Genomic DNA, 18,395 nt, shown 5'->3' on the forward strand with positions numbered 1-18,395 from the left:
TGGAGTGCAGTGGCCGGATCTCAGCTCACTGCAAGCTCCGCTTCCCGGGTTTATGCCATTCTCCTGCCTCAGCCTCCCGAGTAGTTAGGACTACAGGCGCCCGCCACCGCGCCCGGCTAGTTTTTTGTATTTTTTAGTAGAGACGGGGTTTCACCGTGTTAGCCAGGATGGTCTCGATCTCCTGACCTGGTGATCCGCCCGTCTCGGCCTCCCAAAGTGCTGGGATTACAGGCTTGAGTCACCGCGCCCGGCCGGAGACATCTTTTAATTTAGATTTATTTTGCTTTGGAAGGGAGGTAGGTTTTAATTTCTTGCAAGGTTGTAATTCAGTAGAATAGGAAGGGAGAAACTAATGCAGAGGAACAGAAGGAATGCATGAGATCGAGAATGCCTAGAAATATTTGAGACATTGATTAAGTCATCAGAAATGGAAACAAGTTTAGAAACAACTTAGAAAAGAATACACTGTAGGTCTGATAAATATTGTTAAGATTAGGATTTTTTTTTTTTTAAATTATGGAAAATGTTATACAGACAGAATAGTAGAACAGACCACATGAACCCATCTCTTATTATCTTCAACAATTACCAGTTCAAAAGTTGTTATTGTTATCTCTGCCTCCACACATTTCATCTTTTCCTCCACCACTGGATGACTTTGAAACACATCCTAACCCTGCTACCATTTCAACTGTAAATATTTCAGCATGTCTCTGTAAAAACTGAAGACTCTACAACAACAAGACATAGACCTAATATCCAGGTTAAGTAGGAATTTGCTATCTTACTAATCTGATGAAAAAACAAAGTCTAGAGCATTTTTATTAAAGTGGTAGAGCATGAAGAACCATCTACCGGGTGTTAGGAGATTTGCCTGAGTTGAAGTCCTGGCTCTCAACTTCCCACCTGTGTGACTCCAGCAAAGCTCTTCACTTCTCAACTCCAAATCTCAATTTCCTCATTAGTGAAAGAAGGATACATAGTAGTAGTTTTATCCATTTCAGACTTGTCATCAGGATTGAAGTAACAGATGTGAAAACAAATCTAAAATTGTGAAGTAGTAACTTCCAGTCCAATCCTCTTCTTTGTAAATAACCTTGAGGACAGACACATCAACTGAAGGATAGATCATCTTTGCCTAGCCTTGTTTACAATGTTCTTGCTAGGTTTCTCTTCCTAAAAACACATTACTTAAGTACTTAACAGAACAAACAATCAAAAAACGAAACCAAAAAACTTTGGGGTTATAGACACCCATACTCATAAGTAATTTTGAATGCCAAGAGAAGAGTATTTCGGTTTGCTTCTCTCACCTTTTCACCTTTCATTTCATGTACCCTGTCCTTTGTCTCAGTTCTAATAGCTCTGAGAGCTGATTACTTTTCGGGTGTCCCACGTATCAGGATCCTGCCTAGTGCAACTCAATTCCAAAAGTTAATTTAGTGGCCTTTTGGTGACCAGAGCTTCAGATAACTCACAGGGAAACAATGTTTATTTCCTCTCCCACTAACAGTCACAACAATAATAAAAAAGACAGTAGCGGGGCAAGTTTTGATGGCTAACTTCTCTCTCCATCCTTTAAGGGGAGAACTCTATAAAGAGAATGTTTTCCTAAAGGGGCCATCTGGGCGGTGTCCTCTTTTTCCCAGCGCCCTGATTTCTATTCTTAGATCTGGAGATAGGCGGCTTTCATTTTTCCTGCTGCCAGTTCCCAGACCTTCCCTGGGGCCGCAGGATCCCCGGCTGGCGGGTCGCGGAGGGTGGCCGGCCGGGCTGCGCACTGCGCGCCTCCGCTGCGGGGCTCCGGGCCTTGGGACTCGGCGGAGTCCGCTGAGTCAGTTTCTTCCTGCGCGACTCCCCGCCGCGCCGCCGCTGTGGTGGAATCTGGTCCCAGGAGGCGGCGTCCGCCCGGGTCCAGTCTAGGCGTGCGTGGGGGCCACCGGCACGGTCATCCCGGCCAGGCCCGGCTCCAGCAGCCCCACGGCCGCCGCCGAAGTTCTGCGCGGCCCGTCGCCCCGGCGGAGCCTCTGGCAGGCCCCTGAGCTGGTTTTTTGGGGCCTGGCTGGGGGAGGAGGAAGCCGAGCAGGAGGGCTCTGGAGAGGGAGGGCACCGCGGGGCGGGGAGCCACCGCCTTCCTCATAAACAGGCGGGCGTGGGCGCCGACGGGGCCCCCGGGGAGCCCTGGCTGAGGGCGGTGAGCTGAGCTAGATCCCGGGGAGCTGTGGCCGGCGCCCCTGCCGGTTCCCTGAGCAGCGGACGTTCGTGCTGGGAGGGCGGCGGGTTGGAAGCAGGGGCCACCATGGCTAGTGGCAGCTGTCAGGGGTGCGAGGAGGACGAGGAAACTCTGAAGAAGTTGATAGTCAGGCTGAACAATGTCCAGGAAGGTAAACAGATAGAAACGCTGGTCCAAATCCTGGAGGATCTGCTGGTGTTCACGTACTCCGAGCACGGTAATCACTTGCGAAGAAACTGTGCTTTTGTTTTTGCAAACTTTCGCCCCCTCCTCACATTTGCAAACTTTGTCCTCCTCCGCTGACGCTGCTCAAACCCGGACTCTTAAAGAGCCGTAAACTCCCATATCCTTTCCTTAGGGCGGAAAGGAGCTGAGAATTCCAGGAAGGTCTTCACCTTTTTGACTTTTCTCCCCTTTTCAGACTTAAAAGGAAAGGGGGTGCTGTGGATTGTGACTTTGCTTCTTTTCCCCACCCACTTGTTTTCCAGCCTCCAAGTTATTTCAAGGCAAAAATATCCATGTGCCTCTGTTGATCGTCTTGGACTCGTATATGAGAGTCGCGAGTGTGCAGCAGGTAAAGGCATTGTTTTCACTTCAACTCATTCGCCCTTCTGTTTGGAAGGAGACGTTTTACTGGCAGTGTTATATAGCCGGGAGTTCTTGGTTATTCTGGAAATTTGGCTTGAGGAACCTCCGACTGTGATTTTCAGATGGGGACATTGTTAAATATTTTGATCATGTAAAAAGGGATGAAGGGCCGCAGTATGTGTTCCCTGAGTGTCTTTAAGTAGTAACTTTATAAAACCGACAGTATGGGTGGTGGTAGAAGGGGGATAAAAATGGGTTCGGGTTTAGTCCCGTTATTGGCAAGATGAATTAATTACTGTTTAGACCTGACTATTCCAGGAATCTTCCCAATGTAGAACATGTCCTAGATGAGAGGATTATGAGTAGTTTGGAAAAGGGGAATAACTAATAGTGATAAAATGCCACTTTGTCACTGGCAAACTCTTGTAGAGTTCAGCATTTCTTAAAATTCAAAGACAGATTTCTAGCCTTTAGTTTTAGAATACCTTGTAGTATCTAAAGAAAGTCATGTCTTTTGAGACCCTCATAATTTACAACTGTTGTCATATAAAATGCATGTAAAACTGAAACTTTTACAATCTGTACCACAGGAAACCCAGAAATTTGCTAAATACCTTGGATATATATTTTTTTAAGGGGGGCTTTAAAATGGTAATTAAGAATGATTTACAGTCAAAACAAAATTATAGGCCAAAGTGATAACTTCCTTTGGAGTACTTAGAGATTTGGGGAACTGAAATCAGTTTTGTCATCTGCATGTTAACTCATGCAAAGAAAGAGAACTGGACTTTGAACTCCATGGAGGTGCAGTCAGAAAGCCAATGTTTCTTAATACTTGAGAGGCTTGACAGAGGTAAGGCATCTCAATCTTTAAATTGGTGTGGGTCTATCTTTATCTTTATGCTTATCTCTGTATCTAGCTCTATCTGTCTGGGTGAACCATCTAGCTTCTTTCATATGAGGACATTTATATCTGGAAGAAATATTTTAATTTGTTTTCAACTGTGAAATATTTTCCATCTGACTGTTACAGATTTTCACACCACTATCAAACCAAACCAAGAAAAGATGGAGGCATAATAAAGATGCTGTTCTTTTAAGACTCAAAGTCGGAATTTTGCCTGTGGAATATGAGTCACTCTTTGGGCAATGGCCTATTGTGCTTCCTGCTCTGCACCCACGTCATCCCTTCTTGCCTCTGCTTTGGTGTTCAGAAGTGCCTGGTTCTGGCCACTTTCATTCCCTAGACTCTGTACTTCATAGAGTCACTTCTGCTTGATACCGCTCAGGACAGTCAGACCCTAGGTAGGCTTTGGTCTGCAAGGTCTAGATAAGGGAGTGCTAGACTTGAGAACCCAAGGGACTCTGGAACATACCACCTAATTCTTAATTTTAGAAATTGCTCAAGCCTGAGCATACTTGTCTGGAGTAGTTATGAGTGTGTCACTCAGTATTTCTGCCCAGAGGATACTGGAGGCAAAGTATGCTGGAAAATAAGGAAGAGTCTTTTTATAAGTAATTAATTACTTTTTTGGATGTATCATAGTTGTATATGTTTTTGGGGTACATGTGATATTTGATACATGTATACAATGTGTAATGTTCAAATCAGGGTAACTGGACTATCCATCACCTTGAACATTTTTCTTTGTGTTGGCAACATTACAATTCCTTTCTTCTAGTTATTTTGAAATATGCAATAAATTCATAATTTCCCTACTGTACTATTAAATACGAACTTAATTGCTTCTATCTAATTATATTTTTGTACCCATTAACTACCTTCTCTTTATCCCTCCCCATCCGTTCATTCCCAGTCTCTGGTAACCACCATTCTACTCTCTCCCTCCATGAGATCCACCTTTTGGCTCCTACGTATAAGTGAGAATATGCAATATTTTATTTCTGTGCCTGGCTTATTAAATTTAACATAATGACCTCTATTTCCACCCAGGCTGTTGCAAATGACAGGATTTCATTTTTTATGACTGAATAATATTCCATTGTGTATGTATGCCACATTTTCTTTTATTTTTAGTTAAGTAATTAATTTAGAGACAGGGTCTCACTCTGTTGCCCAGGCTGGAGAACAGTGGTGTGATGAAATCTCACTGCAGGCCTGAAATCTTGGGCTCAAGTAGTCTTCTTTCCTCAGCTTCCCAGGTAGCTAGGAGTATAAGCATGTGCCACCATGCTCAGCTAATTTTTTTTTTTCTTTTTTTACTTTTTGTAGAGATGGAGTCTTGCTATGTTGCCCAGGTTAGTTTCAAACTCCTGACCTCAAGCAATCTTCCTGCCTTGGCCTCCATATTTTCTTTATTAATCTGTTGATAGACATATAAGGTGATTCTGTATCTTAACTATTGTGAACAGTGCTGCAATAAACATGGGAGTTGAGACATGTGTTTGATATACTGATGTTCTTTCTTTTGGATATATACCCAGCAATGAGATTGCTGGATCATATGAAAGTTCTATTTTTAGTTTTTTAAGGGACCTCCATATTGTTTTTCATAATGGCTGTACTACTTTATGTTCCCATCAACAGTGTACCACCATTCCCCTTTTTCTACATCCTCACCGGCATTTGTTATTTTTTCTCTGTTTGATAATATAGCCATTCTGTCTGTGGTGAGATAATATCTCATTGTGGTTTTGATTTGCCTTTCCCTAAAGATTAGTGATACTTAGGATTTTTTTTTTTTCATGTATCTGTTAGCCATTTGTCTGTCTTTTGAGAAATGTCTATTTGGATCTTTTGTCCATTTAAAAATAAGATTTTTTTTTTTTCCACTAACTGAGATTTTTGAGATCCTTATGTATTCTGGTTGTTAATCTTTTGTTGAGTGGTTATTTTGCAAATATTTTCTCCCGTTCTTTATGTTGTCTTTTCACTTTGTTGATTATTTTCTTTGTTGTGCAGAAGCTTTTAGCTTGATACAGTCCCATTTGTCTATTTTTTGTTGTTGTTGCCTGTGCTTTTGAGGTCCTACCCCAAAAGTCATTGCACAGACCAATGTCCTGTAGTATTTCCCCAATGTTTTCTTCTAGTAGTTGCACAGTTTCAGGTCTGAGATATAAGTCTTTAATCCATTTTGAGTTGATTTGTGTATATGGTGAAAGCTGTGCATCTAGTTTCCTTCTCTGGCATAGCCAATATCCAGTTTTCCCAGCACTATTTATTAAAGAAACTGTCCTTTCTCCATTGTAGGTCTTTGGCACCTTTGGAAATAGGTTGCCTATAAATGCATGGATTTTTATCTAGGTTCTCTATTCTGTTCTATTGATCTGTGTGAGGAATAGTCTTTTGATTTGGTAATTTAATGCAATAGAATTATTAATTTCAGTACCATATGTGTATAAGTCTATAAAGGGCATTGCATATTACATGATTTGATTCTTACTGAAATCTCACTGCCCTCTCAGAAATCTTACCGGATGGTTTACTCTCATAGCTCAGTGAGAGTAAGCTACTAACTGAGGATCAAAGAGCTTGTGACAAACCTGAGACCCAGGTCTTCTCACACCTTCAAAATCTCTTTCCATCATACAATCTACTAGCTGCTGAATTCACAAGCTTTTTGTGCAAGCTCATAAAAAGCAAAATGGTTTGGTTTTTGCTTTGGCCATGCTAGGTACAATGACATCAATTTAAATTAGCATTGGTCTTACCAAGGGGATGTAGAAAGGGGTCTCCTACTGACATTTTAATACTCACTTGAAAGTAGTGTTTTTCCTTCAGATTTCTTTATATAATTAGTATAATTACTGTAAGTATCCTTTAATGTTTTATATGTTGAGTTAGCTGGAAGTGCCAAATTAAAAACTCTTAATGATGAATTTAAGGTATTAAGGTAAATTACTCCTTCATTTAATTTAATTGTAATTCTTAATTACTATTTAAAATAAAGATTAAGGTTTGTTTCTAGATGCCATTTAACATGATATTCCGGGCTATCAATTTTATTTTCGAAGTTTATTTCATATTTTATTAATGCTTCTTCATAAATGACAGTCTTTAGAAAATTGGTAGTTAAGCTGCTTTATATTTTTCTTTTCCTGCCCATCGTTTCACTGTGCTCCTAAATTTTACATCTCTTTATTCTCACGGTTTCAACCTTGAAGAAGGGGAGCAAAATACATGAAAGTGGCTAAAAATTTTTCTTTAACCCCTAGACTCTTTCCTGTTGTGCCTTAATTACATGCTTGAGATTTTAGAATAATTATAATAAAGTAAAACTACCAATTTAATTGTATTGTAACCGTGCAGGATGGGAAATTTCTCTCTTTGAAAGATAAGCTTTTAATTGAATAGATTAATGGATCAATTGTTACCTCTGCTTTGCTGCCAGAGATTCTGTTTCATCACAGAAGTTCCATGTAGTACTGGAGAGCTCAGTTGCCTGAATCTTTTTGCAAAGCACTTACTTAGGCTGTTGCTTCACCAACCAAAACAAAACAGGTTTTTTCCTTGAGTCAGCTTTGTAGGTATAGGGATGAGTTTGGCATCCTATGTGATTTTTTTCACCACCAGAAGCTGTTCAGAATGTTATTTTCTTAAATACTTCGGAAAAAAGTCTTGATGTATTTTATGAAAGCACAAAAATAGTTGGTTTCTATGACAGCTGGATTGTCAATGTCTGTTCAGCTTACGTGGAGGAGGATGTCCTACTTAAGTAGTATAGGTAGAAATAGCTGTCAGAAATTGCTGCCTTTGAAAGCAATTTGAAATTATGTAAAAGGAAGTAATGACGAAATAAAGCAATTTCTGTTTAATCTGGAAAAGATCCAAAAGTAATATTGTAAAGAGATCTTGAGTAATCATTTTTATCTTCCTAAAATAACCCTTGTTTACTCCTGTAAACAGGTAAGAAACTTGTGCCATTATTCCTTATTGGATGCATATAGATTTCTCACCTTGTCATTCAACTCCTTGCAATGTTCAACTTTACTTATGCATCCAGCCTTATCCCAAAATAGCCTCTTTCCTGTAGCGGCTTCCTTATTATGTAGCAGCCTACTCTCCTCACCACTCAACAGTTCTTATACAATCTGACTCAAGCTCTCCCTCTTCCTATTATATTCTCTGAGTAATTTCAACTCACACTGAATCTTACTTTCAGTATTTCTATTGTATTGGTATTTATTACACATCACACTTAGGTACTTTTCCATAAGTCTCTAGAGGGTGGTGTGTGTGTGTGTCTGTGTGTGTGTGTGTGTGTGTGTATATATAAATGCACTTTCTTTTTTTTTTTTGACCATGTCAAGTATAGTTCTATAGTATAATAGAATTGGAGACCCTTTACATTTAGAGAGGAGTCTACAATAGGAGGAGTAGGTTAATTTTAATCTGTGGTTTGAAATCAGGACTTTCAATTTTTTTTTCAGAGGTAAAGAGCAACTTAGGCAAGTTGGCATCTTGTAAACAGACTGAGTGAAGATATACTTAAAATGCATCCATAATTTCATATTTTATTTCGAAATGTGAAAGAGCCTACTAGGGGTGTCTGTATCTCTAGACCTTATCAATTCATTCTAGAGAAATCTAGAGGGAGCCATTGAGGAGTTCTACCTCCTGTCTATGTTATAGAGCCCTTTCTTTTTTTCTCCTATCAGATGTAGAGTCAATTGCTAAAAATGCCACGTTTCTTGCCTCTATTATTCTAGCTTCATTAATTGGGGAGCAGCCATTCTGATAACTTACATTTTGCTACTAAAATTTTCAACTTGCCCTAATCCTTCATTTTAAGCCACTTCATTTTTTCCTATAATTAAAAATTTAAATATGTGGAGGAAATTCTGTCAGGTAGCTATTACTTAAAACCTACTAAGGGCCAGGTGCGGAGGCTCACGCCTGTAATCCCAGCACTTTGAGAGGCCACGTCAGAAGGCTTGAGCCAAGGAGCTTGAGACCAGCCTGAGCAATATAGAGAGAGACCTGTCTTCACAAAAATGTTTTAAAAATTAGCTGGGTGTGGTGGCACATACCTGTAGTCCCAGCTACTTGGGAGGCTGAAGTGGGTGGATCACCTGATGCCGTGAGTTCTAGGCTGCAGTGATCGGTGATTGCGCCGTTGCACTCCAGCCAGGGTGACAGAGTGAGACCCTATCTCAAAAACAAATCAAAACCAAAAAAAAAAAAAAAAAACAAGAAAAGAAACGTACTAAGGATCCAGTATAGCCGTTCTTGCACTTAATAATCTTGGTACAACCTCTAAAACTATTTTTTGTAGTTTATTTTATTTTGCCTTAGACAATAGGCATGTCTATGTTCTTCAAAATTTAGAAATTATATATATTTATGTGTGTGTGTGTGTGTGTATATATATATATATATATTTTTTTTTTTTTTGGAAATGGAGTCTTGCTCTGTCCTCCAGGGTAGAGTGCAGTGGCGCAATCTCGGCTCACTGCAACCTCTGCCTCCTGGGTTCAAGTGATTCTCCTGCCTCAGCCTCCCGAGTAGCTGAGGTTACAGATGCCTGTAACCTTACCACCATGCCTGGCTAATTTTTGTGTTTTTAGTAGAGACGGGATTTCACCCTCTGCCATGCTGGTCTCTAACTACTGACCTCGTGATCCACCCGCCTCCGCCTCTCAAAGTGCTGGGATTACGGGCGTGAGCCACTATGCCCAGCCGAAATGTTATATTTTTTGTATGTCTTTCTGGTTTGATTTTTGGAGAAAGGTGTATCCTAAGGATATGGCTTGCTTTTGTTTCTTGGTAAGCATTTTAGGGTATCATTTTGTTTTATAACAATTATTTACAAGTGAGATAAGCATATATTCCACTAAGACTGAAGAGATTCATGTTTGACTCAGTATGTTCTATTAACATTCTTTAAAACACGTGAATATATGTCTTTCTTGTTTTCAGGTGGGTTGGTCACTTCTGTGCAAATTAATAGAAATCTGCCCGGGTACAATGCAAAGCTTAATGGGACCCCAGGATGTTGGAAATGATTGGGAAGTCCTTGGTGTTCACCAGTAAGTATGATAGATATGTAAAAACAAACTGCCTTGAGTATTTATCTATACACATAAAAACCTTCCCTTTGACACACTGAATTTGCAATCCAAGGCTACTCTTGTGAAATTCTTTGAAATACAGATATTTTTCCTTGAGTCAATGATTTACATTTATAGAGAGCTTTAAACTCAGAAGTTTGATTTAGAAAGCAAACATTTAAGGTAACATGTCAGGAGTTATTTTAATAATATAATCATATAATTATAAAACTGGTTAACTTGTAGATTTTTGATGAGTACTTTTGCATTCAAACCATGAAGATATTTTGCCCTTTAATAATAGAACTGATACAAACCACTAGTTCCTAAAAAAATGGGAACTGAGAAAAGTTAGTTCTGTACGTAGTAATTTGAAAGTTGATGTTCTGTCTTTAAATGGTACATTTATATATATTCATATATATACACAGTAAGTTTAAACTACGGCTTTCAAAAAGAGTAAGAAAGAGGAAATTACCTTTCAGCACATCTGCAGCCAAATCTTGATGACAATTTTACCAGCTATGTTTTTGCAGTTTGCAGCATAATGACTTCTTAAATGAGACTACTTCCTTAGCCACAATTAATTAAGAAAACCTTTTCTGAAGAAGAATGTGTTTTCAGGAAAATACATTATTTCTTGACAGTTAAAAAATATCTTCTCAGCTACTCGGGAGGCTGAGGCAGGAGAATCACTTGAACCTGGGAGGCGGAGGTTGCAGTGAGCCGAGATTGCAGCACTGCTGTCCAGCCTGGGTGACAGAGTGAGACTCTATCTCAAAAACAAACAAACAAACAAACAAACAAACAAACAAACCTTCTGTCATTAACTTTAAATCTTTTTTATAGTAATGTGACTTTTCTTTACCACGGAAAAGGAAATTGTGAATATATCTGGCTTACAATGGTATACAGTTTATGAAAATTTAATTTATGAAAAATTTTTAGGTGTTTATATTGGTGATCAGTATCAAGTAGTGCTGCAAATTTAGACAAATTAGAGCTATATGTTTGGCCATAAGTGAACATATCTGTGCTTATACATTTTCCCCTCTTTGACAAATGTGTTGCTCTTCTTGTTTTCAGTACATAAAGGGTGTGTTTGGAAAGAGCATATTTACAATTAATTGGAGTTCTCATCTTCAATCTAATCTTTGTAATTCTATGTTTCAGTTCTAAAGTATACAGCTTTTGATGAGGAATTACTCAGAATATACCAGTAATTAGCAATTGTAACTTTTAAGTGTCCCTTGGTTTGGTTGAGAATTTCCAAGATGTCCAAAGATGAGCCAGTCTATAACCTCAGGGAGTGTTTGGGAAACTCATCTAGTCATATTCCTGTTCAAACCAGCTGTTCAAATTAAATTACATAAATATTTATACAGGAAATTTGTTCACTCACTCACTTACTCATTCACTCACTTTGTTCATCCAGTCATTCATCTTCCATTCATCAAATGTTTTTTAAGCCCCTCCTCTAGGCCAGAAACAATGCAGTTGTGAAGAAGATAGACACACTGCTCTCTCCAGTGGAGTGTATTAGGTCACTCCCGGCAAAAATTGATTGCAAAACAGATTTCTGTTTTTTCAAGGCCTTTTCTCTCCAAAGACTTACCAGTTCTGAAGAAAAATTTCTTCCGTGGTGTCAAAGTCAGGAAGAGTGGGAATGGTACAGGGAGAGGTAGGGGCAGGGTGATTAGGAGGAAGACTGGCAGAGAATTGAAGACTGGCTTCATTCAGTTCCTCCAACTGCCAAATGGAGATTATGCAACGTTTCTTGAATACGTACAAAGCTCTAGATGTGGTCAGCTCAGTCTTTTCCCAACAATTCGCCAAACAATGCTGTGCAGGAATAGACTAGAGATTATATTTTGGGATTAATAATATAGAGATTAAAATCTCATGAATTTGAACTAAACATTATTGATATGTTAAGTTCACTTTTTTTTTTTTGTTTGTTTTTTGAGACAGAGTCTTGCTCTATTGCCAGGCTGGAGTGCAGTGGCCTGATCTCGGCTTACTGTAACCTCTGCCTCCCAGGTTCAAGTGATTCTCCTGCCTCAGTCTCCTGAGTAGCTGGGACTACAGGAGTGCACCACCATACCCAGCTAATTTTTGTATTTTTAGTAGAGACAGGGCTTCATCATGTTGGCCAGGATGGTCTCGATCTATTGACCTCATGATCCCCCCGCCTTGGCCTCCCAAAGTGCTGAGATTACAGGTGTGAGCCAGTGCTACCGGCCCACTTTTTAATATATTATTAATTTCTCTTTTAAAAACAGTAGCAATCAATAATTTAAATATTGAAATGAATTCTTAATTTATATACACAAACTAACATCTTTATATCTCTCTATATTTTAATATATCAACATGTCTAAGATAAATTATAAATTTATATCACATGTAAAAATGGGTTTGCTCTCGATGTATATAAGACTTCATGATATTTTGAACATGGAGTTGGGTGAAAATAGTGAATCTGAATTTTTGAATTTGAATATTTATTGGAAAATAAGTAGCGCTTTTACCTTTTTAAATGAGACACATAATAGTTCCCTGTTGATTTTTTGTTTGTTTTTTTAACTTTATTAGAGTTGACAATTAGAAATTGTTTATATTTAAGGTACATAGTTGATTTGATATATGTGTATATTGTGAAATATTACCACAATCAAACTAATTAGCATTCCCTGTTAGTTTTTATAAGCCTGATTCAGGTTTGTAGAAAGAAACAAACACACATGGCCAGGCACGGTGGCTCATACCTATAATCCCAGACTTTGGGAGGCCGAGACAGGAGGATCACTTGAGCCCAGAGGTTTAGACCAGCCTAGGCAACATAGTGAACTCTGTCTGTCCAAAAAAGAATGAAAAAATTAGCCTGCTGTGGTGGTGTGTTCCTGTATCCCTAGCAACTCAGGAGGCTGAGGCAGGAGTATTGCTTACTTGAGCCCGGGAGTTTGAGGTTTCAGTGAGCTGTGATTGATTGCACCATTGCTTTCCAGCCTGGGTGACACAGCAAGACCTTGTCTCTAAAAGCAGACAACAGACAACAAAAACACATGAGCTTCACTATAGGGAATTAAATACAATGAGAGTAATAAAAAATAGGTGAGCAAAAAAATCTAAATAAGCAAATTTCTGAGTATGATATTTCATTCTTATCTTGATTTCTGTTTTTAACTCCAGATTGATTCTTAAAATGCTAACAGTTCATAATGCCAGTGTAAACTTGTCAATGATTGGACTGAAGACCTTAGATCTCCTCCTAACTTCAGGTAATACATGTATATGTTTTTCGTGTTGATTCAGTTTAAAAAAAATTGATGCCATTAACTTAAATTTTTTTTTTTTTTTTAAAGATCAGGATTAGGGTAGCTTGATTTAAATGTCCTAAAATTGCATCTTTTTTTAGACCTTGTGATGTGACAGCCACAATGTAATCTAAATATCAGTTATTTCCAAAATTCTTTCTGTTTCCATCTTTTCTCCTTATCTCTTTTCTCTATACGTTGCCTCTCAAAAAATCTCATTCAATACCTTGGTTTTAAACATTACCTTATATATTGTCCCCAAATCTCTGTTTGTAGCCTGATGTTTGCTCCCAAAATCTGGACCCACATCTCATATTCTCCCTAGGTTAGTGGTCATTCATGCCCTTGCATTATTACTTCTTTCTCCATATATATCTTGAATATATTTTCTATAATGTATGTTCTGGAGTATGCCATAATAGTTACATTTTGAAAATACATAACATTACTTCTTGAGTATTTGCTAGATGCCAGGCTTCACAAGTAAAATGCTTCACATTCTTTTAAACACCTAAACCTGAAAACACCCCTCGTGATAGGGATTTTATCTCAGTTTTCTAAGTGAGAAACACTGAAATGCAGAGAAGTTGCTTCCGCCACTAAGTGGTAGAAACAGGGTCTGATTCTCCATGTCAGGTTCCTTCCCTGAGAAAACTTTGGCCTGGAAAATAACGGACCTGAAAACAAAAAATCTTGAAATGATGCAACAGTTGTGGGCATTGCTGTGCTGGACACTGCCTATTATATAAGGTTCTTAGAAGAAAGGCTGCTCACAGGGAGCTAATCTTGTAGGGCTGGGAGGAGTTTCCTTCCATGTAGGGGAGGGCTTTTTAGGTTGAGAGAAGTATGGGTGCACAGGCCTGGGAGAATAGCATAAGAGAGGCTGGACATGTGATTGGGAAGGTTTGAAATGTCCTCATCAGTCCACATCAGTCCTGCTAAGAGATGAAGACCTTGATGGAGAAAGAGGAAGATGAGAGTATGAGGGAAAAACAAGAAAGTACTCAGCATTTCACCACCGCTTTTTATGACCATATTGTATGGAATGCACTAACAGTCTTAACCATGATTTAATTTAACCTCATACTTGGGAGGTATTTTTTTTTTTTTGAGGGGTATTCATTCTTCATTTGGCAATGGACAGGAAGATGAGGGTTTATTAATCTGAAAAATCTCTCCACACTGGAATATATTAAAGTTAGCCTCATACAGTACTACCATTCCTATTCCAGTATTATTATTTTTATTGACAGAATAGATGCTGTTTGTGTTATGTTTTGGATTATGATAGGAGATGTTTGATATAGTAAAAGGCAAGAGTATGGCAAGCAGTTAGTCCAAGTACAAAGACGTAACAAAATATTTAGTGAGGAACAGTGTTTAGCATATTTGGAGTGAAGACAATGTGCAGAGGGATAAGGGGCTGATGAGATACATGTACTATAGTCAGTTGTGTGATGGGTCTTGTTTTTTCATACTAAGGAGTATGAGAAGATCTTAGAAGATTCCAGCAAGGGATTTGCAAGACCACAATTGTGTTTTAGAAATATAATGCAGGCAATAAACTAGTTGGGTAGAAATTGGGGCCTGTAGAGCAATTAAGCATCTGTTTTTGCATTCTAGATGAGAATGCAAAACACAATAGGAATGAAGGTGCCTTGTTCAAAAGGCATTTTGTTCAGAAGGAATCTTCAAGATGTGTAGGAGATATACTTAAAGGACTTGGTAACGAATTGATTTGTTGTTTGGATAGAGAATGAGAAGAGAAAGGATGGTGGAAAAAGAAGATGACTCAGGAGTTTCTCTTGGGTAGCTATTGGATTATGGTATCATTGATGAAGACAGGGAACAGGAGTAGACCAGGTTTGGGGTACCTGTAGAATATTCAGATGATGTCTAAGAGGCATAAGAATGTATTTCAGGTGTTTGGGGCAAGTTATCTAGGGTAGAAGTACTGATTGGGACTCATGAAATTGTAATAAAGTGAACTGAGAATTTATCTCATTTATAAAGATCTAGAGCTTGATAAGTCTAACATCTAGGGCAGTTAAGTGGTTTGTCAATAAACAAACAAAAAAATCGTGAGTCTACAAACCATTCACAGTCTTCATGTAAAAATTAACACATTAAATGTTAAAGCAGATCTTTACTCAGAGCATATTATTCTCTTCAAAATAGGTAAAATCACCTTACTGATATTGGATGAAGAAAGTGATATTTTCATGTTAATTTTTGATGCCATGCACTCATTTCCAGCCAATGATGAAATCCAGAAACTTGGATGCAAAGCTTTACATGTGCTGTTTGAAAGAGGTATTTTAAAATGTCAAATTCCTTAAAGTATATATAAGAAAAAAAGGCTTATACTGGGAAAAGTAGAACACAATTATAAGAAGAAGAAGGTTTCTAAAATCCTACTATTAAGAAGGGGGAGTTGTCTGTCAAGGGTGAGGAATGGGGTTAATTCAGCAGTATTGCTTGTTTTGGTGGAGTGAATTGCATTCATGGGTTATAAATCATGCCAGTGGAGTAGACTTTCTTCAGTTGCATAACAAGGCATAAAGTTTACTTTGAAAACTGGATGTGTGGGTGTTATGAAAGAAAAAATACAACTGAAGCCAAGCATAGGTTACATCGGGATTATGATGTTGAGTCATCATCAGAAGTCTTAGAAATTGATAAAGGCTCTGCATAAAGAGCCAGGAGGTTTACAAAGTGTCCCTCAGGAAAAAGACTAATATGCATTTCATAGCCTGGCCCTGAGATTGGTAACTGAGATTGTCATGTAATTTTAGAGTTGGTTGGAGTCCTTGTTTAGTCTTTCCATTGACCTGAGGAGGAAATGGGTCACAGCAGTGAAGTGAGCATCCTGCCTCAGGGCACAGAGCTTGTGACAGTACAGTTCAATTAGCAATTATTTTGAGAGCCCCTTTTGTATCATTATGGGAGCCAACCGTGCTAGGGGTTTAGATAAGAATGATTTTTGCGGGCCCTGTGTCAGTTATCAGTTTACCAGTCTAATTTCTCGCAGTTCCCAGAATGGGATAGATCACCTAATAACTGAGACAGTTTCATGATGTTCTTCACTTGTTAGAAAAACTTAACTGATTTCGCATTATATTATAGGGACACTGGCATAAAATTAAAAAAAAATTAATGTTGATCACTTAGAGTGCCGTATTTTCTAACATATTTCTGGCACCATTCTCAAGCTAGATAAACTAGAATTTTATACATGTTTTTGAGGTTGTTGCCCAATAACAGTGACTCCAAATGGAACTTACTGGCTTGATCAAATGACTTTAATTGTGAAAATTAATGATCTATATTTTTGCTGTCTGATGGAAAATCACTAAGACAGAGTATTTCAAAGTCTGATTACTTGCCATTTGCTCAAGTTGACAACTCTTGAACTGAAACATTTAGCCGAGCTACCCTTCAGCAGCCTACCATTAATGCCTCCCTTTCAAATATTGTAATATGTCCAATTCTAGTTGACCATCTTTATTAGTCACTGTCAGTTTTCTCTAGAATTTCCCAAATGAAATTGTAAATAATTTTGTTTTTCTGAGAATGACTAGCACTTTTACATTTCAAAACATTGAGTACCGAACATAGACTGAAACAAAATTATTTTAATCTCTGTAGCTTGCTTTCCCATTATAACATTCTTAGGAAGGGCTGTTTTCACAGAAATATATTTTTTATTTAAGGAGATTACATTTTTTTACACAACTATCATGAATGTTGTAATTTTTGAATAATTAAACTTCTGTATCATCTTTAGGCTTATTCAGTATTTTGTCTTTCATTTTTTAGTCTCAGAGGAGCAACTAACTGAATTTGTTGAGAACAAAGATTATATGATATTGTTAAGTGCGTTAACAAATTTTAAAGATGAAGAGGAAATTGTGCTTCATGTACTGCATTGTTTACATTCCCTAGCAATTCCTTGTAAGTAGCATTTATATGTGATTTCTTTTTCGTATCTGAAAAATCACAATATATCTCTTTCTGAGTATATTTTAACAATATTTTTATTATTTAGAAACTTGTGGATGCTAAACCCATTCATTCATTTATCCATTTAATTAATTTACATTAATTGACACTATACTGAAGTTGGCTGTGGGCTTGGTGCTGGAGAAACAATAGTGGAAAATACAAATGTGTTCCTTACCTTTTCAGAGCTTGTAGTACAATGGGGGACACAGATAAGTATAGAGGTGATTACAATGGCAGAAGTGATGGCAGAAGTACCCAGAGTTAGGAGAACAAATAGGAAGTGAGGCAATGTCTCTTAGCCAAGATTGAATAAGTAGAGCTTCCTGTGCACAGAGGTGTGAGCTGAAGTGAGAGTGCAGGCAAAGTGGCCCAGGCAGTGGGAATGGTTAGTGTAAAGATGCTGTAGCAAGAGAGAGCAGACTGCCTTCAAGAAGACAAAAGTAGCTCAGTAAAGGTGTGGGGTTATGAGTGTGCATGCGTGCATGCGTGTGTGCCACTGTGCATGCGCATCCCCAAATATCCTGTCCGTTTGTGTTTCATTGACAGAGGCAAGGGAGACCTTGATAAGAGGCAGTGGGTGAGGCCAGAGACATGGAGTGGAGAGCATGAAGGGCCTAAAAAGCTGCATGAAGGAGTTTGAATTTTATTGTGATTCTTGATTAGCATTTTAATGATGCTTTGAAATTTAGCCACCTTTTTCACCAAAAAATATTAATCAGAAGAAATTAATTTGATGTGTATGTTACCAATGATTACTAATAAGCTAAAATAATGGCTCATATTCTGTTTTGTTTTGTAAATGCCCATTAACACTTTGTATTTCATGTATTACTTGTGTAGGTTTCTACAGGATATACATATGCATTTATCTAGTGATATTTTCATCCTCACACATGTGAAGTTTTGAGGATTCAACGAGTTAAAAATGTAGAGTAGTACCTGGCATGTAATAAGTGTTCTAAAATCACTGACAGGATTATTACACAATATGTATTTTATATGTATGTTGTATACTATATGTAATTGCATTTATGGTTTCAGATATGGAAATCACTGTGTCAGTCTGAAGGTGTGAGCCTTCAGTGTAGGCAGAGTAAAAACCCAATGCCCTTGTGAAAGAATGCCTTTTTTTTGGTGATGTTTATAAAATCACAACGTTTTCTTATCCACAGGAAATTAAACACTAGAAAGTGGGTGGGGCTGAACAATAATAGAGAAAGGCCATGCTTTTACATTTCTCT

General features: G+C 38.2%; 1 protein-coding gene across 4 annotated transcripts in view; it reads left to right on the forward strand.

Annotated features, from left to right (window-relative positions):
* Positions 1 to 2,164: 2,164 nt before the first annotated feature.
* The window catches only part of LRRK2 (leucine rich repeat kinase 2), a 146,025-nt gene continuing 129,794 nt past the window's right edge, over positions 2,165 to 18,395 (forward strand). For 3 of the 4 annotated variants that reach the window (XR_012419730.1, XM_065524029.2, XM_065524030.2), the window contains exons 1-6: positions 2,165 to 2,450; positions 2,722 to 2,807; positions 9,702 to 9,811; positions 13,025 to 13,113; positions 15,328 to 15,462; positions 16,969 to 17,103. Coding sequence is in view for 3 of the 4 variants with exons in the window: in XM_065524029.2 (XP_065380101.1) it covers positions 2,300 to 2,450; positions 2,722 to 2,807; positions 9,702 to 9,811; positions 13,025 to 13,113; positions 15,328 to 15,462; positions 16,969 to 17,103 (706 nt within the window). In the remaining variant the exon portion in view is untranslated. Of the gene's footprint in view, positions 2,451 to 2,721; positions 2,808 to 3,600; positions 3,675 to 9,701; positions 9,812 to 13,024; positions 13,114 to 15,327; positions 15,463 to 16,968; positions 17,104 to 18,395 lie in introns of those variants that run through there. The other variant, XM_065524031.2, reaches the window with a different exon arrangement.

This window comes from Macaca fascicularis, chromosome 11 (genome assembly GCF_037993035.2).
Source record: "Macaca fascicularis isolate 582-1 chromosome 11, T2T-MFA8v1.1".
Taxonomy (NCBI): Eukaryota; Metazoa; Chordata; class Mammalia; order Primates; family Cercopithecidae; genus Macaca; species Macaca fascicularis.